This window comes from Podarcis vaucheri, assembly GCF_965113315.1.
Source record: "Podarcis vaucheri genome assembly, chromosome: 3".
NCBI lineage: Eukaryota > Metazoa > Chordata > Lepidosauria > Squamata > Lacertidae > Podarcis > Podarcis vaucheri.
This window is the reverse complement of record NC_138761.1, coordinates 20774253-20800293: the sequence shown is the minus strand read 5'-3', so window position 1 is coordinate 20800293 and position 26041 is coordinate 20774253. Positions and strand designations below refer to the sequence as shown.

The window sequence follows — 26041 nt, the reverse complement described above, 5'->3', positions numbered from 1 at the left end:
TTCCAGGGCTCTCTGCTGGCTGCCGGCAGCTGTTCCATCTGGCCACATATTCAGCTGGTGGTCTTCACCAATGGAGTGATGCTGGGACCACCGTCCCTGATGGGTTTTGGATTGCAGCCCATTGCTTATTTCAATGAGTGGCTTTAAAAATATATATTAAAATGTTGTATTACTGTTCTTTGAATTAAAGAATGGGTGGCAAGCCTAAGGGAGCAAGGGGTCTGGTTTGCACCAGTACTTTGTCTTTAAACTTGTTCCTGATAACCTTGGAGGCTTTTTCATTTAAGTGCAGCCATACCTTGGGTTACAGATGCTTCAGGTTGCTTTTTCTCAGGTTTCGGACCGCCGAAACCCGGAAGTACTGGAACGGGTTACTTCCGGGTTTCGGCGGTCATGCATGCGCAGAAGTGCCGAATTGCAACCTGTGCGTGCGCAGACGCGCTGCTGTGGGTTGTGAACGCTGCAGGTTGTGAACGTGCATCCCGCACGGATCGCGTACGCAACCCGAGCGTCCGCTGTATAACTTCACACTCTTCTACCCATTTGGAGGAGCTGTTTTGTTTGCAGTACTAAAGTGCAAAGAGAGAGGGAGAGAAATTAGAGTGTTTGGTGACAGTGGAATTACCTAGAAATCAAGTAGGACCAGCAACAAAATGTTACAGCGGGAGTTCTCCTAGTTGACCATGCCTTGTCCTATTCCATTGCACCACCAACAGTTTTTTGTTACCAACCCTCTCAGACATTTAGTATCTCCTAGAGCAGAGATGGCCAAACAGGACCAGTGGTCAGGGATGATGGGAATCGTAGTCCCAAAACAGCTGGAGGGCCAAGTTTGGCCATCACTGTCCCAGAGCATAATAGTTCCCCTCCTGTCTTGTTCTGCTCCATCCCTCTCGCTTCTCAGTGGGTCCATTTTGGCTACAGTCCTGGCAATGTTCACCCGAGTTCACTATTAGCATATATGATCTAACTGAAAACCTGGAGATTCATTGCTAAACCTGGCATGGTAGCAAGTCCCTAAGCTCCATCCACTCATAAGTGGAAATGCTTCCCTTGATAAAAGACATGCCTGTAAAATGAAATCGTAATTTTCTTCCCTTTCTCCCTGCCCTTCTTGCAGTTTACTCTTCACCAAAGTGAAACTGGAATTGGTCCACAAGGGCCCAGAAGAAGCTTTAGTGACCTGTAGGCAAATGTTGCAGCAGTGGCAGATGCTTCATAATGTTTCACAGCTCAGGTAAGAGTTTGCCTCTAATTGGACTTGCTTTTTGTTCTCTCTGAGGTTGCCTCATCTGTACTACTGTGGATAAATTATCTTATCGCTTTTAGATTGAAGTATACCCTATGGGTGTGAGCTTAACCTGTAAGGTAAAAGTTTTTCCAAGTTTATTTTGATGCCATGTGGATGACTACCTACAAGACCTAACATCTGTGCATATGTTTGTCTTAGAAGAAAACACTTTACGTATGGTTGAATGATTTTTTAAAAAAAATCAATAATGTTTGAAAGGTTAGGTTGCACTCTTCTCCTTGATATGATGGTTTTCTGTGGGCACTTACTGTGTGGAGGACCATTACTGTCAGTGTTTGTAAAAGAAAGAAAAAAGGTTCTGACCTCCCTTTGTCGCCTCAGCCTGGTCCTTGGACCCTTGTCGGCATAAAAGAGTCCATGAGAATAGTATCCTTGCAAACTTTCTGCTTTTATTCTTAAAAGTCTTTCTGCAAAAGCAACTGACAAGCTTTCACTAACCAACCAACCAACCAAGCCAACAACAAACTAACATTTCTCACTGTATATATGCTGACCCAGCTTTTTAAGCATTAAAGAAACAGCGGCCAATTTTTAGCCGTGACAATTACATCATGTAACCCCCTCACCTGCTGTCTGAAGTGGCACAGCCATAACCCAGGCTTCCCACTTTAGAGAGAGCTAGGCATTAACTGTCTTTGCAATGATATGTTGAAGCATGAACAAGCCAATGTGCATGCTCCCGAAGAAAAGATGGTGCTTTGCTCCTCTTCCAGTCCTCATACTGTCATGCTGCTGTAAGCTAAACCAGGGTTTGACTTACTGTCATGTCTGAACCTGGGTTCGTGGTTTACCTCCCCCAGTCAAACCATGGAACTAACCTTGGCTATAGGATGCGGCTCACCTGGAGATAAACCATAAGTTCGGATGTAACACTAAGCCAAACTGTGACTTAGCTTACTGCAAAGTAACAACATCAGGGCCAGAGGACGATCGAAGCAGTCGTGATTTTTTCACCAAAGCTCACATATTTGCTCATTTGCACTAAACCATGGTTTGGCTTATCGTGACATGCAAAACAGGTCAGAGTCAGTGGATCTTGTCCAGAGATTCTTAAGAACCTGGAGTTGATATTGACTCCAACTGTTATCCTGCAGGGAGGATTCTTACAGCCTCCCCCCCTCACATGATTAACATCAGGGGATGCGGGTGGCGCTGTGGGTTAAACCACAGAGCCTAGGGCTTGCCGATCAGAAGGTCGGCAGGTCGAATCCCCGCGACGAGCTCCCGTTGCTCGGTCCCAGCTCCTGTCTACCTAGCAGTTTGAAAGCACGTCAAAGTGCAAGTAGATAAATAGGTACTCCTTCGGCGGGAAGCTAAATGGCGTTTCCATGCGCTGCTCTGGTTTGCCAGAAGCGGCTTAGTCATGCTGGCCACATGACCTGGAAGCTGTACGCTGCTCCCTTGGCCAATAAAGCGAGCTGAGTGCCACAACCCCAGAGTCGGCCACAATTGGATCTAATGGTGAGGGGTCCCCTTACCTTTATCTTTATGATTAACATAGCTATGTGTGGGCAAGCAGGCTAATAAACTTTACTGTAGGCTAGTAATTTTTCTGAACTTATTTGCAAGGCTACCTGCGGGAGAGCAATGCTTCTAGATTTTTGAAGTTCATCTTTGGTGTTTCATGTTCCTCAAAAAATGAGAAAGGATATAAAGAACAACAGCAGCAAGAGTTAAGCACATGAGGTTGGAATTCTGCATGCACTTAAATGTTTGCAAATCCTATGGAGGGCAGTAGGACTTACAAGCATGTTAGTGGGTCCAGGATTACTCTCTATATATGTGCCTGACTAAGAGACCTGAAATTTGTAGAAACTATTAAGCATCTGGCAGCAAGTGCATGAACTGGTGTTACTTTATACCACTTGGAAAGGAGGAGGCAGTGTCATGTAACCAGTCGGGTTTATAAGAACCAGAGCCTCCGAAATAATAACCGTTGTTGCAGCCATGTCTTGTTTGTAGACTGGCAAGTATGGAATCCTAGATCTGAACAGGATCACCAGCCCCACCACTGGGAAGTGGGACTATCCTTCCATCATATCTCTCTCTCTCTCTCTCTCTCTCTCTCTCTCTCTCACACACACACACACACACACACACACACACACACAATATTACAGCTCAGCCCACAAAATGTTGTCCACAATTGTTGTCCAGGGCTACACTGTACCTGTTGCTGGATTTCAAATCATATAACAGATTAGACTATCATGCAGCGGTTCTCAAACTGTGGGGTCCCAGATGTTGTTGGATTACAACTCCCATCATCCCCTGAGCTCTGGCCTCGCTAGCTAGGGGTGATGGGAGTTTTAGTTCAACAACATCTGGGGACCCGCAGGTTGAGACAGGCTGGATTAGAGCTAATCTGAAGTCATCCCCAACTGGGCCAGATTGCTTGCCAAATTCCACCACTGCCATCACACAAACCCACATAAATTGGCCCTGGAAGAGAACCCATCTCCCATCCCCATTGGTACAGCATAAGCCTCTTAATCTCAAGGTCATGGGTTCAGTCCTCACAGGTGAAAGATTCCTGCATTGCAGGGAGTTGGACTAGATGACCCTTTTGATCCCTCTCTTCTCTATAGTTATATGATACCCCAGGAAAGCTGTAGCCAGGTAGTGATGCCAGGACTTCTTGCAAGTCTGCCTAGAGACCAGCTCTGCCACAGGTTTTCCTTGGTGCCCAGGCAGCAACTGCTAACTGCTTCTCTCCAGCTGTGTTCTAGGTGGTCATTTATTGTTATGCAGAATTTTTCTTTAAGAAATGAAGTAAAACATGATTGCTGCTGTAATTTGAATTTCCAGTCCTATATTTACACCACCTGAAAGTGTTTCTACAGCCCTACTTGCGCATAGGCAGCCAGTTCTCTGATCCTTGCGCAAATTGACACTTGGCCCCTGCCGTTAGTTCTTGCCTGGTGATTTGCAGATCAGGTTACAGTTACGAACTCTTAAGTTCATAACTGCCCTTGAAGATGCTGCAGAAACTTCAGTTAGCGCAAAAGGCTGCCACCCGTGCTGTTGAGCTGGCATTCTCATACATGCCACTTATCTGGCTGCCAACTACTAGACAAGCCAGGTTGAACTAGGTCCTGGGAGATCAAGGCATAGCTGTCAACCTTCCCTTTTTTTGCGGGAAATTCCCTTATTCCAGTGCCGTTTCCCGCTGCTTCCCGCAGCTATCCCGGATTGTTAGGTATCCCGTAGACTGTCCCCGGGACATGTGAGGCTGCTGATCCCTTATTTTCAAATCTGAAAGTTGGCAGCTATGGACCAGGGTTCAAATCCCCACTGGGTGACCTTGGGCCATCCACTGTCTCTCAGCCTATCCTACTTCACAGGGTGGTCACACGGATAAAATAGGGAGGGGGAGAACCACGTACACCATTTGAGCTCCTTGGAAGAAAAGTGTGGTATAAATCTGGCAAATAAATGTCCAGGCCTAGTTCAAGATGCTGGTCTTGATCTTTAAAACCCTTCTGAACCTCTGACCAACACTTAAGTTCCTCACAGAAGCTTAGGTTCAGTTGACCACACAAATCAAGGCCTTTTCTGTTGGAAGCTCCTGTGCTCTGGAATATTCTCCAGTAGGAAGCAGATATGATTCTCTTTCTGTTGTCTCTTTAGAGGCATAATGCATCTGGCTGTTAACCAGAAGGTTGGTGGTTTGAGCCCACCCAGGGGTGGCCGGCATGCGGTGAAATATTTTTTTATAGGGGAACAGTTAGGGCCAGAGGCGCGAGCTTGCAAGGGGCGTGGGGGGGGGCGATGTCATGTGTGTGGCATTCTGACGTTGTGCACATGAGCATCACACCTCCTTCCCTAAGCTGAGCAGAAACTTCCAGAAGGCTTTGTGAAGGAGGTTCCAGGGCTCTGACATGTCGATGGAGCCATTTTGCCTCTTTCCGAAAGCCGACAGGTAAGTGGGGTCAGGATAGCAGCCTGAAATATATGTTTGTGTGTGTGTGTGTTTTACTGTTTTAGTTGATGATTTCAAATTCTTGGTGATTTCCTTTTCTTTAAAAAAAAGGGGGGAAACAATTTCGACATTTCTTTGATGGCAGTATGTTCCTCTCTCCCTCCCCATTTAAATTAATTTCCTTTTCTTCTTCTTCTTCTTCTTCATGGAGAAGACAGAAATTTCAGGCGAGGCAATCTCTCGCTATGATGGGCAGCCTCAAAAACCCATTTATCTATTTCAGCAAGCTGTTTGGAACAGAAAGATCATAGAAAAGAGGGAGATAAATAAATAAATAAATAAATGATGATGTCTCTTTTTATTTAAAAAAAAGATAATTCTTTATCCTATGAATAGTGTTACAGAAATAAGAGGGTGATAAAAACAACAACAGTCCTCAAAATGAGAATATGTAAGCCACAGGAAAAAAAGAAAAAGTTATTAACAAGATATAAAAGATAGCTGCAACATCGAAGGAAAAAACCATGGATGCACGCCGTCATGAAAATTACTGTTCCGGAAACAGATACATGTGGCTCATTTCTCTCTAAACCTATCAACGTGCTGCCTAAAACAACTCTTTCAAAAATAGGTTAATTATGTTAGTCAAGCCGTGCCCCAGATATTATTATTATTATTATTATTATTATTATTATGAGCCAGGTAAACAGAATTTGATTTCCGACCGACCGTGGGTGGAAATGAGATCTCCACTCTTACGCAATGAGGAAAAGGAGAGGCAAGCCAGATTTCCAGAGGGACTAAACTATGCTTGACTGAAATGTGCCAAATTCCTCAGAGCTGCGTCCATCACCAGCAGCAGCGTCTCCACATTGCCTTGCTTGTTTGCTCTGTCAGAATGCCTCGCAGGGGCGTTGCTTGTGTGACACAACCAATTCCCATCTCTTCAACAGAAATTTCCCCCCCAACACGGTGCAATCTGACAGCTGCTATCACATACTGTCAGAGCTGCTACCAGGTCCCAGCTCACATAGGACCACGCCACACAGCGTCCACTTTAAAAGAGTCTTTATTGAGTTACAGGTTTCATTTCCGAACTGCAGCGTGCAGCTCTACACCTTCTGCCCTAGGTCGGCGAAGACCCATCTGAGTCCCCGCCTCTTGCACACCAGCTTAATACCCTAGCCTTGCTCCACCTCCTTCGCCTCTCCCTACGTCTCTGGGTCCTTCTGCCCCCCTGGGACTCCTCCCTTCTACTCTCCTCTGACGCTGACCCCCCTGATCCTTCCGCTTCCTTTCGGCGGGCTTTGGGACCTGGCTCACTCTCCGGGCTGCTTACTGCTCCAGCTTCCGCTGCATTTGAACTTGGCGCGCGCGCCCAACTCTCTACTTTCCTCTTGACCGTTGCCTCGCTCTCTGAGGAGGGCGTGACCACCCCTGACTCGTGCCCTCCCTCCTGCTGACGGCCTCCGGAACCCGATGCCTGGCTGCCTTCCTCCCTGCTGCTCTCAGTCTTGAGCGTGGGTCCCGACTTCCAGCTGCTGCTCTCTGAATCTCCTCTGTTCCCTTCCTCCTGGGGTGTCCCCCCGGATCCCCCCCTTGCTCTGCTCACTGGGGCTCCCTTTTGGGAGTCCTCTGACTCACTGCTTAGGCTTGGAGATCTCGGTTCGTCATCATCACTCATTCTCCCTTCGGCTTCCTCCCCCTCGCTCTCTGTTTCCACCCTTCTTTGCGTCTCTGCTTCTGAACCCCTGACATCCATCCCCCCCTCGAAGCCCCCCCTTCCCCCCTCCCCGCTGTCAGGTGTGGGTGCTGGGCGCTCCATCATCATGGGAGGGAATGCTGGATACAGGTCGCTCCCCGTGGGTGGCCGCCAACTGAAGACCTCCGAGTCTTCCCCCTCGCGGTCGTCGACGTTGACTTGTTGCTCTTCCATCTCTGTACCGCCGTGCTCGAACCCGAGGTCCTCCCCGAACACGTCCATGTCAGTCTCTGCGTCGGTCGCTCGACCTGGCCTCTCCAGCCACTTCCTGCGCCATTGCTCCTCTGGTCGATCGTCCCACCAATACGAGTTGCCTGATGCCGAACCTGCCGGTGAACCTTCTGGGGAACGGGTGCTCCGTGCGGGTTCCCCTTCTGAGTCGAATCCATGGAACGTGCTGGAAGAAAGTGTGGGTGTGAACAACCAGTCGTCGAAGAAGCTCGCTGGCATGGGTTTGTGTGGGAAGAGGGCATGAAACTCGTCCTTGAGCAGGGGTTCCTCCAAAGCGTAGTCTGGTACCCAGCTATTGGCGCTGGCCCGGGTGCCCTCTCTGGCTAAGAGGTATTCGACTCCCTCTTCCCCCCATCTGGAGTCCAAAATCTCCGTGACCTCGTTGATGTGGTCCTGGTGCTTCACCTCCCGCGTCTCCGTCCGTTCCCGGAGCGGACTTGGCGCCGTCCCTGGCTCCTGGAACCTGTGAGGTGCCTTGTAGGGAGTGAGCACCGACCTGTGGAACACCGGATGCATTCTGGAACCCTCCGGCAGCGCCAGTCGGAAGGCTACCGGGTTGATCTGCGCTTCGACTTGGTACGGACCGATCTGCTTGTGCCCCAACTTCTTCTTGGCAAGTGACCTGGTCGGCACTGCGTGGGCTGCCAACCAGACCCAGTCTCCCACTTGGATCACTTCGCCAACCCGCCTGTGCTTGTCAGCTTGCACCTTGTAGGCGTGCTTAGCTAGCTCCAGCTGCCGTCGGAGTTGATCGTGGACCGCCTGCAGCTCTGACGCGAACGCGTCCGCCGTCTGTGGTTCTCCGTCCCCCACTCTCTCTAGTCCCGGGAAGGTTCTGGGATTCCTCCCATTGTTGGCAAAGAACGGCGTCACTCCTGTGGACACGTGCTTCGTGTTGTTGTAAGCGAACTCGGCTAGCGGCAGGTAATCCACCCACGTCGCAGGCTGTTGATTGGCATAGCATCTCAGGTACTGCTGCATGATGGCATTGACCCTCTCTGCTTGCCCGTTGGTCTGCGGGTGTCTTGCTGATGCCAGATTGACCTTGACATTTAGAAAACCCATCAGCTTCTGCCAGAAAGACGAGATGAACTGGCGTCCGCGGTCGGACAGGATAGACCGTGGCAGGCCATGCACTTTGAACACGTGATCTATGAACAGTTTGGCGGTTTGTTCCGCCGTGGCCACCTTCGCACACGGAATGAAATGTGCCATCTTGGTGAACAAGTCCACCACCACTAGCACAGCTGTCTTGCCTCTCGAGCTGGGTAAATCCGTCACAAAGTCCAGGGCCACCCTCTCCCACGGTTCAAACGGTGTTTGCAGCGGTTCTAACAGTCCCGCCGGTGGTCTGTGTACCGGCTTGGCCCTCTGGCAGGTGTCGCACCTCGCGACGTAGTCCGCGACCTCTCCTCTCAGCCTGGGCCACCAGAAGTTTCTCGCGACTAATTCCATCGTTTTCTCTGTGCCAAAGTGACCGGCCGTGGGTGCGTCGTGCAACTGTTGCAGTACCTTGGCGCGAAGGTCGTCTCCTGGTACATAGACAGCCCCTTTGCGTAGGAGCAAGCCGTCCCGCACCTGGAACTCGTCCGTGGTAGCCGTGCCTCTGAGCAGTTCCGCCATCTTGTCTTGCGCGAATGAGTCGTCCCGCAATGCACGTCGCACCGCATCCAGGTCTACTGTAGCTGAAGCACACGCCCACGCCGTCGGTGCGAAGATGTGCATGGCCGCCGCTGGCGTCACCTCTTCTAGGTATTGCGGTTTTCGGGACAGTGCATCCGCCATGATGTTGGTGTCGCCTGGGACGTACTCTATTCGGAAATTGAAGTCAGCAAAGAACTCCGCCCAACGTATCTGCCTCTGGTTCAGGAACTGAGCCGTGCGCCAGTGCTCCAGATTCTTGTGGTCCGTGCAGACCTGCACCGTGTGCTTGGCGCCGATTAGGAAGTGCCTCCACGCCTTGAAAGCTGCATGAATGGCCAGCAACTCCCTGTCCCAGATGGTGTAGTTCTGCTCCGACTTGCTGAGCTTTCTGGAGTAGAACGCTCCCGGCCGCCACACCCCCTGCGGGTCTCGCTGCAGCAGGACAGCTCCCACGGCTCTGTCTGACGCGTCTGTCTCTACCCTCAACGGTTTACTGGGGTCGATATGCAGCAGTTGCTTCTCCGATGCGAAGAGATGCTTGAGCGCTTGAAAGGACTGTTCCGCCTGCTCCGTCCAGATGAATTTCTTTTTTTTGGAGCTGAGCGTGTCCGTAATTGCTGCCGTCTGCATCGCGAACCCCTTGATAAACTTGCGATAGAAGTTGGCGAAGCCGACAAACCGCTGGACCTCCTTCCGGTTGCGCGGGCTCTTCCAATCCAATACCGCACGAACCTTGGTGCTGTCCATGGCTATCCCCTTGTCCGACAACTTGTATCCCAGGAAATCCACCTCCGTCGTGTCGAACTGGCACTTCTCCAGCTTGGCGTACAGTCTATGTTGTTGCAACCTGCTGAGCACCTCCCTCACGTCTCGGTCGTGAGCTTGCTGCGAGTCAGAGAAAATCAGGATGTCATCCAGGAAGCAGACGCATGTCTTGTAGAGGAGTCCCTCCAACACGTGATGCATAAAAGCTTGAAAACAGTGAGAGCCATTTTGTAATCCAAAGGGCATAACTCTGTATTCGTAGGTGCCCAGCGGTGTGAACATGGCCGTCTTCCACTCATCGCCCTCCCGCATGCGGATGAGATTGTACGCCCCTCGCAGGTCCAACTTGGTGAACACGCGTCCCTTGCGCACCGTCGCGAGGAGGTCGTCAATCCTGGGCATGGGGTAATCAGACGGTTTGGTCATCTGGTTCAAAAGGCGGTAGTCCACAACTAGTCTTTTTTGGGGCGTGTCTTTCTTTTTCACGAAGAAAACGGGACTGCCCCCCACTGCCTTGGACTCTCTGATGAAGCCACGCTCCAGATTATGCTCGATGAACTGTTTGAGTTCCTGCATTTCATCTTCAGACATGGAGTATAGCCGCCCCTTCGGCAGCGTCGCCCCCGGTAGGAGGTCAATCTTGCAGTCATATGGCCGGTGAGGGGGTAGCTTGTCCGCCTCCTTCTCGCAGAAGACCTCCAAAAAGCTCGCGTATTTGTGGGGGACCGCTTGCAACGTTCCCAACTGCAGTTGTGATTCCTCCTCCTCTCCCTCCCGTCGGGGCAGGATGCAGTGTTCTGCGCAATAAGAGGAGCCGAAGATCAGTTGTCTCTGGTACCAAGCCAGTGTCGGACTGTGCCTGTCCAGCCAACTCATGCCCAACACAATGGGCGTGTCCGACAGTTGGGTGACATTAAAACTGATGACTTCCCTGTGGTTGCCAAGGCGCATCACCATCGGTGGCGTCTGCTTCACCACCTGCCCCCCTAGCAACTCTCTGCCATCCACTGTGACGACTTGCAGGGGCAGAGTGGCAGGCAATAGCTGTATAGCGTGCTGCTCCACAAAGCTCTGCGCTATAAAGTCTGCGTTGCTTCCAGAATCCACAGAAAGCGGCACTTCGATAGTGACGCCGTCGGGTAGCTGGAGAGATGCTGTGAGCTGCACTACTGGTTTGGGTGGGAGGGGATCCGTGGGTTGCAATATCGCTGGGGACTGCTTCACAGATGCGTCTGGCTGGGCCCCAGTGCCTCCGTCTCCAGCCAGACATCGTCGTTTCCCTGCTGTGGTTCTCCTTGCTGCGTTGCTGCAGTCACCATTGCTGAGGCTGCAGTGTGCTTGTGGAGCCTCCGGGGACACTCCTTCGCCAAATGGCCTGGATCCTCGCAGATGTAACACTTCCTGTTCCCTCTAGGAGGCTTCGCTTTCACTGCTGCCGGTGCTAGGGCTCTGGCTGCTGACTGAGCCCTTGCACCTCCAACCTCCATCGGTTCCCCTCCCCCTCCTGGCGGAGGTGTGGATTGCGCACGCGCTGCTTCCCTCGGAACGAAAGAGAAACTTCTCGCTGCTTCGCGCCCTCCACGTCCTTCATCTCTGCACCATGGACGTTCTTCCAGCCTCACCCCCACAGTCAGCGCCCTTTGGACCACCTCCTGCGTGCTTCGGGGCCTCTCCCCCCTTGCAATTTCATCCTTAACCGCAGAACTTAGACCCTCCCAGAAGAGGTCTCTGACAGGGGGCGAATCCCGATCCCATTCTAAAGCACTGACCAGCGCAAAAAATCGGGCGTGATACTGCCGGACGCTCGCCCTCCCTTGTTTTAGTCCATGAATCTCCCGTCTGGCAAGATCCACATCAATAGTAGACAAAAAACACTCATCCATCGCTTTGATAAAGGCATCTGCATTCTGAAGCGCCGGATCTTTATCCCTCCACAAATTGCGCAGCCAGGCTTTGGCATCCCCATGCAAATGGGACAATATGAACCCCACCTTCTCTTCCTCATCTCTAAAGTCTTTTGCCAGCAGTTGCAGTGCGCACATTACGTCTGCTCTAAAATTAGGGTACTGTTGCAAAGTCCCATCGAAGTGAGCCACAAGCCCTCCTGCTCTCCGTGCCAATCCCACGCCCTCCGGTCTGGGTCCCGGTTGCCCTTGCTTAACAAGCATTTCAAACCTGGCGTGTAGGTCTCTGTAGGCGGCTGTAGTCTCCTCCTCCCGTTTCTTGGAAGCCAATACCTCTGAGGACAACTGGGTCACTGCCTCTTGCAACGCGGAGATCCTCTGTTCTTCCGTCATCTTGCTAACCTTTGTGAGCTTGCTTACAGACACCCCTCTTCCTCCCCTAGCGGCTTCTGCTCCCGCTGCGAGGTTTCAGGTTTCTGAAGCTTTGATGGGATGGGTCTTACTGTCAGAGCTGCTACCAGGTCCCAGCTCACATAGGACCACGCCACACAGCGTCCACTTTAAAAGAGTCTTTATTGAGTTACAGGTTTCATTTCCGAACTGCAGCGTGCAGCTCTACACCTTCTGCCCTAGGTCGGCGAAGACCCATCTGAGTCCCCGCCTCTTGCACACCAGCTTAATACCCTAGCCTTGCTCCACCTCCTTCGCCTCTCCCTACGTCTCTGGGTCCTTCTGCCCCCCTGGGACTCCTCCCTTCTACTCTCCTCTGACGCTGACCCCCCTGATCCTTCCGCTTCCTTTCGGCGGGCTTTGGGACCTGGCTCACTCTCCGGGCTGCTTACTGCTCCAGCTTCCGCTGCATTTGAACTTGGCGCGCGCGCCCAACTCTCTACTTTCCTCTTGACCGTTGCCTCGCTCTCTGAGGAGGGCGTGACCACCCCTGACTCGTGCCCTCCCTCCTGCTGACGGCCTCCGGAACCCGATGCCTGGCTGCCTTCCTCCCTGCTGCTCTCAGTCTTGAGCGTGGGTCCCGACTTCCAGCTGCTGCTCTCTGAATCTCCTCTGTTCCCTTCCTCCTGGGGTGTCCCCCCGGATCCCCCCCTTGCTCTGCTCACTGGGGCTCCCTTTTGGGAGTCCTCTGACTCACTGCTTAGGCTTGGAGATCTCGGTTCGTCATCATCACTCATTCTCCCTTCGGCTTCCTCCCCCTCGCTCTCTGTTTCCACCCTTCTTTGCGTCTCTGCTTCTGAACCCCTGACACATACGCACAGATGTTTTCAGCTTTCAGAGCTGGTGGCAATTGGATGAGATATGATGCTCACTTGGTAGGCCTGTTCCTGCTGCGCTTCCCATAAACAACCATCCGTCACCTTGTGGCCATTGTCATTCCCTTGCAGTGATCTGGAGAAGGAAAGCAGCCTGGCCGAGGTGCCGCCAATCAAGAAACACAACAGCATGTATCTCACTCTCCCCGATGCCCATGACACCGACTCTGGTAAGAGAAACAAAGCAGAAAATGTCTGGCAGCCCGAACCCAGCGCAGACATTCGCATGAAGGTAGACTTCCTATCCAGGATTTGTGAAGCGGCTTCCTGGCAGTAGGCTGTTTATTCCCATGAGTGTGACGTGAGGGATTGTTGTTGTTTAGTTGTTTAGTCGTGTCTGACTCTTCGTGACCCCATGGACCAGAGCACGCCAGGCACTTCTGTCTTCCACTGCCTCCCGCAGTTTGGTCAAACTCATGTTGGTAGCTTCGAGAACACTGTCCAACCATCTCGTCCTCTGTCGTCCCCTTCTCCTTGTGCCCTCCATCTTTCCCAACATCAGGGTCTTTTCTAGGGAGTCTTCTCTTCTCATGAGATGGCCAAAGTATTGGAGCCTCAGCTTCAGGATCTGTCCTTCCAGTGAGCACTCAGGGCTGATTTCCTTAAGAATGGAGAGGATTGATCTTCTTGCAGTCCATGGGACTCTCAAGAGTCTCCTCCAGCACCATAATTCAAAAGCATCAATTCTTCGGCGATCAGCCTTCTTTATGGTCCAGCTCTCACATCCATACATACGTGAGGGATATATTCACTAAATAATCAAAGATTTCTCTGAGCAAGCAAAGCAACCGGCCACAGAGGAGGTTGCCTGTTGAGTTTCAATGCTCATCATGGCGAATTTCCAATCTGACTCTGTTGGGGTGGGTGATAACAACAACAACTATTATATTTATATTTATATGCTACCTATCTGATGGGTTGCCCCAGCCACTCTGGGCGGCTCCCAACAAAATACTAAAAACACAATAAAACATCAACCATTAAAAACTTCCTTGAACAGGGCTGACTTCAGATGTCTTATAAAAGTCAAATAGTTGCTTATTTCCTTGACACCTGACAGGTGGGCGTTCCACAGATCAGGCGCCACTAGCAAGAAGTCCCTCTGCCTGGTTCTCTGTAGCTTTGCTTCTCGCATTGAGAGAACTGCCAGTAGGCCCTTGGAGCTGGACCTCAGTATCTGGGGATAAATGATGAGGGTGGAGACACTCCTTCAGGTATACTCAACCGAGGCTTGTGCCTACCTTAAAGCCCTGCAGGCTTGGGATCCAGGTGTCAGTAGACATGCTCTCTCCCTAAACCCATCAATGAATTGTGAACACAATACATGAACTCTTAAAATCCTGAAGAGGCTTCTCAATAGACAAGGCTGAAGCCTAGTCCCATGTACAGCAATGGAATACCCAAAAATTATTGTTATTATTTATTAAATGTGTATACCTCCCTAAACCTATGGGTCTCAGGGTGGTTCACAACATAAAATCCCAATATAAAAAGACAAAATACATATTAAAAATAAAAACAAGAACGAACTAATAATCCCCTCCTCCCCAACACATTTTAAAAAGACATTGGATGTCAATCAAAAATAGATGCCCACTTAATATATACAGGTCACCAAACAGCTTTTCCTGGGGCCAAATTTGCATGTAATGGCTGGGATGTAATTGGGCACCAAGGGAAGGCACAGGGAGGTCTGTTGTTGCCTTGGCAAAGTTCCAACCGCACCTGGAAGCTTTTATTGTTCTTCCAGCTCAAGGGGAGCCAATGGCTGGCCTGGGCAGGCAGAGACATTCCAGAACCTAGGGACACTTAAGCCCCTAGGAAACCATTCATTGTGTAGTTCCGGTAGCTCACCATGTTAGGTACAAGTCTTTGAATCAGATGGTTACTGGTTCTACTCCCGGGAGATTCTGACACTGAGCTTCCGGATGGCAGGCTTTTTAAATTTGTATTTTCTTTTAAGATCAGCATTCATATAGCTAGCTGTTCTTTCAGAAAGCTTTTACCTTAGCTGCATAGGAATGTGTCTCCATGAACAGCTCCTGTCCTTCTGAAAGAACTTTTAAATGATTCAGCCACATCAGTAGGGACCAGCTGTAGGTATTTCTTCCACAGAATCGGCCCCATCTATGTGTCTGGGTTGTTTAAACAAACCCCAGCCATGTAGGAGCATCTAAAAGACAGTGTTGCCTGTGAATATGGTGGGAAACATGTGTAAATAAAATCTATTTTCTGATCACTGTGTGGAGTTAGCTTTTCTTGGCTGTCTGCAGAACATAATGTTATCTGTGTGAGCGGTAGCCCCTCAGTGAGATCTAAAGTTCTGTCCAATTATAACAATTTTTTTCTTAAAAACACACACAAACAAATACAGGGTCCAGTTCTCTATATCATTTTATACCATTTACTTTGTATGCTGAAGTTGCATCAGAATACAGCATTTTGGCACCGGGCACACAACCTAGCTTCTGAAAAATATATAAGATTTGTACTGAGTTCCTGACCATTTTTCGTCCTAGCTTACTACTGTCTCCTCTGCCAGTTGGTAACCGTCCTGGGTCTCAGCCTTGTTTTCTTTCCCAGCCATGCTCCCTTACCCATTTCTCTGGAAATTAACTGGCATTTTACTGGAAATGCCAGGAATTCAGCCTGCTAATCTCCTGAGCTAGTTAGTTTCTGCTTCTCAGAGTTGTGAAGCTGTTCTTGATAAGGTGTGGTCAATGCCTGCTTGAAATCTAGAAAGCTTGTTTTGCTGCTGTATAACATTTGTGGCTGCTCGGAAGCATAGTGCCATGTTTTCCCTCACAACAAGCAAAGCCAAAATAAAACATGAAAAAATAGCTGAACGAAGTGGAGAAAATATGCCAAGTGTTGTGCAAATGTACAGAAGTTTAAATCATATATACAAACGGCAGAATCCAACTTCTGGTTCACAGATTTAATTTATTTAAGACAGGTATGGCCAAACGTGGCCCTCCAGGTGTTTTGGGACTACAACCCCATTATCCCTGACCACTGGTCCTGTTAGCTAGGGATGATGGGAGTTGTAGTCCCAAAACATCTGGAGGGCCAAGTTTGGCCATGCCTGCTTTAAGACAAACACGGGTCTGGACTCTTCTGGAAAGCTGCCTAATATACATATTTTCACCCTTGGTTTAGATCAGGAATGGAGAAAGGAGCTCACTCCCCACCTCCATTAGCTAAAGAACAATATTTTGATTGGATAACTAGATGAGTGTTTTTTGAGTGTATTTATTTGTTTGTTTTCAGGCTCCCAGCGAGCATCTTCCATTGCAGCCTCGCGGCTGGAGCAGGCCATGTCTGAATTCACCATGCACAGCACAGCCTTGAAGCAAGGGCCTATGCAGCTGTGGACGACTCTGGAACAGATTTGGTTGCAGGCTGGTAAGTCTGCTTATTCTTTTTAAGACGGTTCCATACAGTGCTGTTTTCCTAGATAAAGAGGTGCCGGAACTCACTATGAACACCTCCCTTGTTCTCTTACAATTGCAATGGCGGCCACCTGAGAGGTTCCGGTGAGTTCCTGCTGGAAAAAACCCTCTGGTGCAATGTATCAGGTTTGTTTTTAGCTGGTGACAGCCCTTTATAGCAAAAAATGGTTGTTTATATTATTATTATTATTATTATTATTATTATTATTATTATTATCACAGTGGTACCTCGGGTTACATACGCTTCAGGTTACAGACTCCGCTAACCCAGAAATAGTGCTTCAGGTTAAGAACTTTGCTTCAGGATGAGAACAGAAATTGTGCTCTGGCGGCGCAGCGGCAGCAGGAGGCCCCATTAGCTAAAGTGGTGCTTCAGGTTAAGAACATTTCAGGTTAAGAACGGACCTCCGGAACGAATTAAGTACTTAACCCGAGGTACCACTGTATTATTATTGATTTCTATACCACCCTTCATCTGAGGATCACAGGGCAGTTTACAATATAAAAACACAAAAGTACATAACATAGTAACAAACAAAAAGAATACCCCTCCACACATTCCCCATTTCAAAGGCTTCTTAACAGTCAGAGCAATTCAAGGATGGAACCAATTGCCTAGCCGTGGGATAGTGGGCTCTCCCTCACATCTTCAAACAGGGACTAAGCTGCCATCTCTTGAAAGTAATCTTACCTTTGAACTTCCTGCTCTGAATGGATTAAGCTTAAGACCTTTTTCAACTCTGGTTCATTCCATTCCAACTCTACGAATGCTTTGTATTCCAGTGTTCACCCCATTCTGTTATATTAGTTATTATATTTATATTATATTATATTTATATTAGTTATTATAAAGCACCTCTGTTTTTTAGGGACTGTACAAAAATTAAGAAAACAGCACAGTCCCTCCCCAAAGGCATTACAACCTATTAGTCTCAATGCAAAAGGGCAGAATGGGGACAATTTACAGGGATACGTACCAGAAAACAAGGGTCATTCCTAGTAAACAGGGACCTTAGGAGAGTGTGAAGTATTTGGCAATCTGTTTCCCCCAGAATTTCGTTGGCTATTGGCTGAGAGCTGCTGCAACTCTTTGCATATCAAAACTTTCTTTTCCCAGCCCATAAGCCTCGTTTCCTAAGCTGACCCCTATTCCTTCTGCTTGTAATACTGTATTATTTTAAGCCTTTTCACTTGACTGCAATGCCCCAGTCCGCTTCCACTGCTGGTTCTCTCTGAGCTATGCCCATGCTTTACCAAATATGGGCACTCGCAGAAGACTTTGCTCCAGTAATTCGATCCCTGGCTTGGCCGAATGCCCTCCGTGTGGAGCCTTGCAGACCTCGCCAGGTAGACCATTTCTCCGTCTTTCACAGCGCCGGGGCAAAGGGAGGTCTGAAATACCTCTGCATTCTCCCTTCGAATTCTCCAGCAAAACTGAGCAAACCATTTCCGACCCCCTGGGAGAAAATTAGATATTTGCCCTTAAAGAAATATTGGCACGAATACACCATCAGTGTGCACTGCAGTTGGAATGGAGGGTAGTCATAGCACAGCGAGCTGATGGAAAACATCTGTTCTAACCATGTTGTGTGTACAGTAGGAGCATTTTAAATGTATTTATTTATTTTATTTGTGATGGACAGATTAGTGTGAGCCTAGATTTCAGATTAGGAGCAAAGGTGGGGTTATATCGACCGCCGGCGAACTTTACAAAGTCAGGGGCTGGAATGTTTGTCTCCAGGTTGCCCACAACTGCACTGGCAGACTCCGCTGCTTCTCTAGGGAATACCGGTCAGCGTGTGGGTCAGTCGCTGCTGGGCCTCCTTCCCACTTCCAGACAGACATGCTGCTCTACAACCAGTCAATCACCTTTGCTTACAGTTACAGCTCCCTTCCCTATGAAATGGCTTTGCCATGACCAAGGAGCCCAACGTGGTGCCAGTAACCCAACTCTGAGCACAAACACAGCAGACGGTTTTCTGCATCACCTAAGCCTCCTTTCTGCTAGAGCTGCGGGTGGGCAGCCTTCAGTTTGCAGGGATTACAGATGCCACCTTAGATGGTTTACAGTGGGGTAGCTAAATTCATGGAGGATATGGCTATCGTAGCTTCTAGTCATGATGGCTAAATTCTTCCTCCTGGGTCAAAGGCAGCATGCCTCTGAATGCCGCCAGCTTCTGTGAAACAACAGCACTCAAGCCCTGCTTGTGCTCTTCCTATAATATTCTGGCCACAGGATCCCAGATTAGATAGGTCCTCTGTCTGATATGGCAGGGCTTTTCTTAAAATCTTAGATTACAACAGGGGGAGAAATATGTTTTAGGTTCACCTCCTTAGCTGTTGTTTTAGAAGGCCACAGGGACCATAATTTGGCCTCCATAATTTGGTCTGTCCACCATGTCTCTCTGCTAATTCACCTGAGTAGGGCAGTCTGTTTTGTAACTTTGCACTGTCTTGTTTAATTAGGCTACCTATCCATAGCCGCCTGTGTTCAGAGCTTGGGTTACAGGGGTGGGGGCAAATGATGCCTAGTCTGCTTATTTGCTGATATGGCTTCCTAAGGACCTGCTTTTAGAAGGCTATGAAAGGACACGATGTGGGAAAAACTGGGAAGAATGAGTGGTGAGAACTGTGGAATCCATGAAGTCCTTACCTATCTTCCCTGCCCCTCCTAATTCAAGCACTGTAGTCGAGGGAGGAAGTGTCTTGGAAAAGACCCAATAAAAACATCTGTATGCAAACTGCAAGGGGACACATAGAAGCTTCCTTGGTAGGGATCTAAGGAGAAGCAAACTAGTTCAGCATCTTAGAGAGAAGGAAGTCCTTCCAATCAGTCCTGGGTGTCGGAGGGCCCTTGAATCTCCTAAGGTTCAACATTGGCTGGTTTGCATATTGCTTTCACAACCTAGCTGGGAGAAGAAAAGTACATTTTCTGCATAAACTCTGCCATGAATTTCTGAGACCTTGCAGTGGCTGGTGGGGGATGCTGATGATGATGAGTCTCAGGCTGTTTCCTGAAAAGGAAAACCAGAGGTCCACTGTTTGAGAACTTCCTGGTTAGAGGACATGGCCCTGCCTCCATCCTTTAACTAAGAGGATGAGTCTCCTTCAGTGCCTCCCATCTCTCCAGCCTCACAGAACTGCAACATTAGGCGAGGAGCTCTCCAGCCCAGCCTGCTCTTCCAGGGAGGCAGAGCTTACCCCACCAGCCATTTTTGCCAGCCTCCATAAGGCCTCTGTTGGCTTTCGTTTCTACTGGAACAACATCTTCTTATAGCTACCTTAAAAGGAAAGAGCTTCAGCCAGCTCGCTTGGAGCTATCCAGAGTCCTATTTTTGTCTGTCATCTGTGTAAGCAAGCTTCTGACTGGACGTCCCCTGCTTTGGTGTGACTTGACTTTGCCTATTTTGCCTGAACTTTGCCTACTTGATCTGGCCTTGGCTATTGTAGTTTGGCTTTGTCTATCTTGATGAGCCTTTATTTTGCCAGATTCTACCTGCTTCCCACACAAGACTCAAGTACCTATGGAACAGGATAAATTTAGCAACATCAACTCCATCCCTCCTTCCCCCCCCCTACCTGCAGTGGCTACTAAAGGACTGGAGGCCTTGGGTCTCAGGTGGTTCATTCTGCAGAAATCCACTTTTTTAAAAAAACAGACAAAAATCAGAATTGCTTCTGCCTATGCAGTGCTGGGGAGAATGATTCTTGACATCAGCTTTGGAAAGCGTCCAGAGGTACAGAGCAGTTGGCATTTTACATGAGCCAGCAATAAGCTCTGCTCCTTTTTATTGTGCATCAGTGGCAAGTTGACATGGTTTGTCCAGCAACAAAAGGCTGTCAGAAGTAATACAAGTCAAGCAATAGCTTTGCATGTCTTCTGCAGAGGGCAGGCAATCTATGGAGCGTTTGCTACTGTTCTCAGGAAATGGAGGCGAAGCAGCGATCAAACCATTTATTCCCCCAATCTGGTACCCTCCAGATGTTGTTGGACTACAACTCCCACCATCCCTGGCCATTGGCCAAGCTGGCTGTGGCTGATGGGAGTTGGAGTCCAAATATATGGAGGTCACCAGGTTGGCAAAGGCTGCATTAAGGATACCTACTTCTGAACCCAGGAATGTTCTTGTCACTTGGAAAGGGCTCTTTCTATGTTGCCAAGCTTGGGATTTTGCAATTCTCGTTGTGCTTCTCCAGGAGATCTATGGAGATCATCTCCTCCCCCTTCTCTTCCTCCTCCTCAGAAGGAGGTCATGAGACCTACAGGGCAAATTGTCTTGGATTGAGATCATTATCTAAGGTGTTACCATCCGGGAGGACTGTGGGGGCCTAATAGGATATGGCACCTTCTTCAAAACAGCATTAAGCCCCCACAAAATAAATAAATGGCTAGCTAATAATTTTTTGCAATGAATCTTGCTTTTCCGCACATAACTACTGATGGTATTTCTGACATGTGGAAGAAAAAGAAATCAAACCCTCCTTCCAATATATATCATGTATGCAGTCTCCTTGTATGGTTGGTGACATTTTCTCATCCCGGGTCATCTAACCAGCAGAGATTTACAAGCCTAATTCAAACAGTTTGTCGTTCTTCCAATCTGATTTCTGCTGAGCGCTCAGTAAATTAGTTCCATAGATTAGAAGTGCTTCTGGTTCAGCAGTAAGCAGAATGAATGACTAATAGGAGCATACAATTAAATTTCTTGGAAGCACAGGTTTATTGCAAGCCAAAACAATCTCCCTTTGTCATACCATTTTTCTTCCTTGTTGGCTAGACGTGCATCCTTTCTCTGTTCAGCTGCCCCTTTCCCTCTCCTTCTGTCAGAAAGATTCTGTCTCTTGTTTTGTTCTTAATTCAAAGTAGCCAAGTTGCAGATCTACTTTTCCACACGCACAAAATCAACGTTGTGCAAATTAAGCCTCCCATGCCATCCTTTAAGGATTAGCATTCCCCTAGCAAGTACATGGGCTGGGCCTTCAATTGGCCTTGCTGCCTTGTCATTCTTGTTACACTTCTGGCTTTGATTTTGATTTTTTTGGTCTTTAAATGTTTAAATGAAGAGGCTTGATAGGCCCCCACAAATTCATAGCAGTAAAAGGCTGGAAAGGGCTGCTTAGCTCCCTCTCCATCCCCCTTCTTCCCATCCTCCCCCCCCCCAATCATTTCTTTTTCTTTTTTGCAAGTGGAATTATATTGTTGGTTGCTAACAGATTGACGAATATGGTAATGCCCTTATGCAATATTCCTCCTGCTATCCTCATTTAGCTCCCAACTCTGCAAGCTACTTCAGCATGTGCGCGCCTAGCATTTATGCATGTGAATTAAGCCCACTGGTTTTCATGCTCAGGGTTCTCCGGGTGTTTAAACACCTCTCTGGAACGCAGGGGACGGGAAACCCTTTTCAGCCACAGGGCCCCATTACCTCACATCCAACCTTCCAGAGCCACATGCCGGTGTGGTGGGTGGAGCCAAAGTCCAAAGTGGGTGGGGCAATGCATAGTATCGTAGAATTGCAGAGTTGGAAATGCTTGGAAGGCAGCTCTGCTTTACCACCAACCAGAAGGGATCCTGAGGCTCATCTAGAAGCCCTCCTGCCCTGCAGGAATCCTGCCCACAGCCATCCCTGGTTGGGTTCCAAACAGCAACCTTCTGGTGAACAACCAGATGCACTGACCCCTCGCACCAAGTGTCTGCATGTGACTCTTAGCTTTGTATAGTAGGCGACTGTGGTGTTTGCCCTCCTAGGTGTGTGACATCATACTGGGTTCGTAAGGAAAGGGTTAACTAATTGTAAAATGACTAACCAATGGGAACCCAAGGGGAGGAGTTAAAGTTAGAGTTAGGGTGGTTGAGAAGTCAGAAGTCTGGAGTTAAGAGAAGAGATAGAGAGGATAAGTTTATGGGTTGGGCTAGTCTGATGTGAGAGAGTGAGAGAACTTGTTAAGAGGAGTCAGTCAAACAGTTGAGATAATCAGTCAGAAGGTATTAGGAAGTTCTAGGCCGGTAAAGAAACTAAGGTTAAGAAACTGACAGGAATATTATCTGAGAAACCATAAACTTGTTGATGCTTATAAAATAAACTTGTTTATTTGGTTCAGTTTTAACAACTGTCTGGACTAAGTGTTTTACCCGAGAGTAACGGGTTGGTGGCAGCGGGGAAGCGAGCACAGTGGTGGCACAGGGATCAATAGACCGTTAAACGTCCGGGGACCCTGTGTGATCGCCACAGCGACATTCCACCCACACAAAAATCAGATCTCTACTCATACACACACACCATTTGCAATGAGCAAGAAGCAAGATTGCAATTCAAGGACAGATCCTTGTTTGGCTAAAGCAGTCGACGAGGATAGAAAGCAGGACTGGTGACGGGGGATGGCAAGGGACAGATACAAATGCAGAGAGGGTCACTTTTGATTCCTGGGCCTGAGGTTCTCCCCACCCCTGCTGAAAAGGGGCAAGAGGAATGTTGTGGTCCAGAGCTGTGGCCATGCTTTATTTTGGCCTTGGAAGGGATGAGGTTCCTTTGGAGTCTTAAATATCCCACCCTGTGGGTGTTTGCTGAAAGGAATCTCCCTTCTTGTGACTTGAGTCCTACCTTCCAGAGAAGGAGGAAACAAGATCTGTTCATTTCAGTGGGTCTACTCAAACATACTTGAATACAGCCCTGATTATTATTGTTATTTTAATAAGCATTAGATTTGAGATAATCAGGCATTGTGCGTTCACCAATCGAAGCACCAACTACCCCAGCCAGAAATGGACCTGAATGTTGCTAGCCAAGACAAGTAAAAGCCCAGCTTGCAGCTGATGACTCCCATACTTCCAAAATGGTTGACGTCAAGTGAAAACATGTGGTCTCTTTTCTGCATTGCAAATAATAATAATAATAATTTATTATTTATGCCCCACCCAGCTGGCTGGTCTTCCCCAGCCACTCTGGGCGGCTTCCAACAAAATATTAAAATCCAGTAATGCATCAAACATTAAAAGCTTCCCTAAACAGGGCTGCCTTCAGATGTCTTCTAAAAGTCTAGTAGTTGTTGTTCTCTTTGACATCTGGTGGGAGGGTGTTCCACAGGGCGGGTGCCACTACCGAGAAGGCCCTCTGCCTGGTTCCCCGTAACCTGGTTCCCCGTAGTTGGACCTCAGTGTCTGGGTAGAACGATGGGGGTGGAGACGCTCCTTCAAACAGCTATGGATCAGCCTTCTGTTACTTCCTAGCATTACTAGCAAATGTAATGTTGTTTACTCTAAATAGTTTTGCATTTCCTCTCTTACTTCGTTCCACAAGAAGCACAGCCTGTTGTTTTCATGTACCTAGAGGTAAGGTTACGTCCTTTCAGAACATGGCAAGCATGAGCAAGTACACCAAGATTTAGGGCTTTAATAAAAAAAAGATTCTTCCGCTAGTGGTTGTTGTGATGTGCACCCCATGTGAAGACTCCTGGTGTTCTTTGACAGTATTTAATAACATTTGGGAGGCTGATTGGCTCACGCATTGCACGGCTGAAAAGAGTCAGAGGGCTAGAGCTGAAAATAAGGTAACAGTGGCATTGCTTGCAAAAGAAGGGGGGCAATGAGGATTTCAAACCTGGCCACTTGCCCTAAAGGAAACCAGAGAAAGTGCAATGTAACTTCCCAGTGCCCTTTTGGGTGCTTTTTCTCAATTCCACATCTCTCTTTATACTCTACCCAGAGAAGCAAGAGGCGTTATCAAGAGTTAAGGAACACATTCCAGCCAGACGAAAACACTTGGGGCACAAAGAAGGGCCAGTGAGGAGTGCAGCCTGAGGAGAGTTTTGAGGGCCAGAGAGAGAGGATTGGAGGGCCACATTCAGCTTCAGACCTAAGGTACCTCACCTTAGAGCTTTTCCTCTGCTGACAAAAATATCCTGGGCCCACTTACATAAGCCGTGGGCTCCCAATAAGTGAATTCACCAAAAAGAACTAGAGGCGTCTTCTGTTTAGGCTGAGACCGAATGGTATGAGATATGAATGGTAATTCATATTGGCACTTCAGACTTTTATGAGCCTCTGGTCCCTGGCTGGTGATTCTTAGCTTTTGCCAGTTCCCTAAGACCGCTGAATAAGGGACGCGGGTGGCGCTATGGGTTAAACCACAGAGCCTAGGACTTGCCGATCAGAAGGTCGGCAGTTCGAATCCCCACGACGGGGTGAGCTCCCGTTGCTCAGTCCCTGCTCCTGCCAACCTAGCAGTTCGAAAACATGTCAAAGTGCAAGTAGATAAATAGGTACCGCTCCGGCGGGGAGGTAAACGGCGTTTCCGTGCGCTGCTCTGGTTCACCAGAAGTGGCTTAGTCATGCTGGCCACATGAGCTGTACGCCGGCTCCCTCGGCCAATAAAGTGAGATGAGCGCCCCAACCCCAGAGTCGGCCATGACTGGACCTAATGGTCAGGGGTCCTTTAAGACCACTGAACTGAAAGCAAGCTCTGGTGCCTGCAATTAGCCGTTGGCCAGGTGACCAAGGACCACTGGAGAACCCCTGCCTTCCCAGAACAACATCATGACAAAGGGAAGACCAACCTAGCTCCATCCTCTGGCCTTAGAAGGATTAGCTGCCAGGAGTTTGCTTCCCCATCCCTGCCAGAAAAAGTAGACTTCAAGTACCAGTTGCCCTTGGACTAGAGAGTTGGAAGTCAGTAATCTCATGTTCCCACCCATCCATCAAAGAACTAAGGGGTTTGGGGTGAGGTGGCTTTGGGAGTATGGGGTATGGGTTGGTGTTCTTCCCAATTGCTTATAAACTGTCTTGGGAACCATTTGATTGAGAGGTGGGGTATAAGCCTTCAAATTAAAATAAGCAACCTTAGGTCCCCATGCCCTAGCTCTTCTTACTGGTGAACTTGGAAGGAAAAGCCATCTATCTCATTGTTTATTTAAATCATTTCAGTGTGGTGTAGTGGTTAAGAGCGGTAGTCTCGTAATCTGGTGAACCAGGTTCGCGTCTCCGCTCCTCCACATGCAGCTGCTGGGTGACCTTGGGCTAGTCACACTTCTCTGAAGTCTCTTAGCCCCACTCACCTCACAGAGTGTTTGTTGTGGGGGAGGAAGGGAAAGGAGAATGTTAGCCGCTTTGAGACTCCTTACAGGGAGTGAAAGGCGGGATATCAAATCCAAACTCTTCTTCTTCTTCTTTCATTTCATATTGCAGAAACGCCATAGGTGCAGAATAGCCTGAGAAAAGTGCTCTTAATTTGCCGCCCCACACATGAAGAAATTCGTCAAAGGCCTGCACCTTTCCCCTAGTTTAAGGCAACATTTCAGCACAGTCCTGTTCAGGTCTGCTCAAAAGTCAGCCACACTGAGTTCAATAGGACTTACTCCCAGACAAATGTTTATCATATCACATTCTTAGGAATGTAAAATACTTTTTTTGTCCTGTCTCTTGCTACTAATACAGCGGCAATACAAATGGCGTCCAATTCATGCATTAGCATTCTATCTGCTACCTAAAAGTAGATCTGCCAGGCAATGGAATAATCATAATTATTTTTGTTTAAAAAAATGTGTTTCCCCATAGCCATAAACAAGAATTACTGCATTTCTTTCAGTGTCAAATATTTCAATTTTAGTGAGATGGTTCAATAAAAACAAAACATATTTTTTCTGAAGGTTTTGTCAAGACTTAATAACATTTGCACGTAGGGCATAATAAATCTTAGTGTTCACATTAACAAAAATCGATTGATAATGT

General features: G+C 48.4%; 1 protein-coding gene and 1 long non-coding RNA gene across 2 annotated transcripts in view; one reads left to right on the top strand and one right to left on the bottom strand.

Moving 5' to 3' along the window:
- The window catches only part of TTC7A (tetratricopeptide repeat domain 7A), a 194337-nt gene that overhangs the window by 122251 nt on the left and 46045 nt on the right, over window positions 1–26041 (top strand). The window contains exons 16-18 of the mRNA XM_082217467.1: window positions 1121–1237; window positions 12938–13035; window positions 16136–16270. Of these exons, the coding sequence (XP_082073593.1) occupies window positions 1121–1237; window positions 12938–13035; window positions 16136–16270 (350 nt within the window). The remainder of the gene's footprint in view (window positions 1–1120; window positions 1238–12937; window positions 13036–16135; window positions 16271–26041) is intronic.
- Window positions 4420–14956, bottom strand: LOC309529736. Its single transcript, XR_014218393.1, has 3 exons — window positions 14463–14956; window positions 12863–13032; window positions 4420–5521 (listed from the first exon to the last, which is right to left on the bottom strand). It is a non-coding gene; the product is annotated as an uncharacterized lncRNA (long non-coding RNA).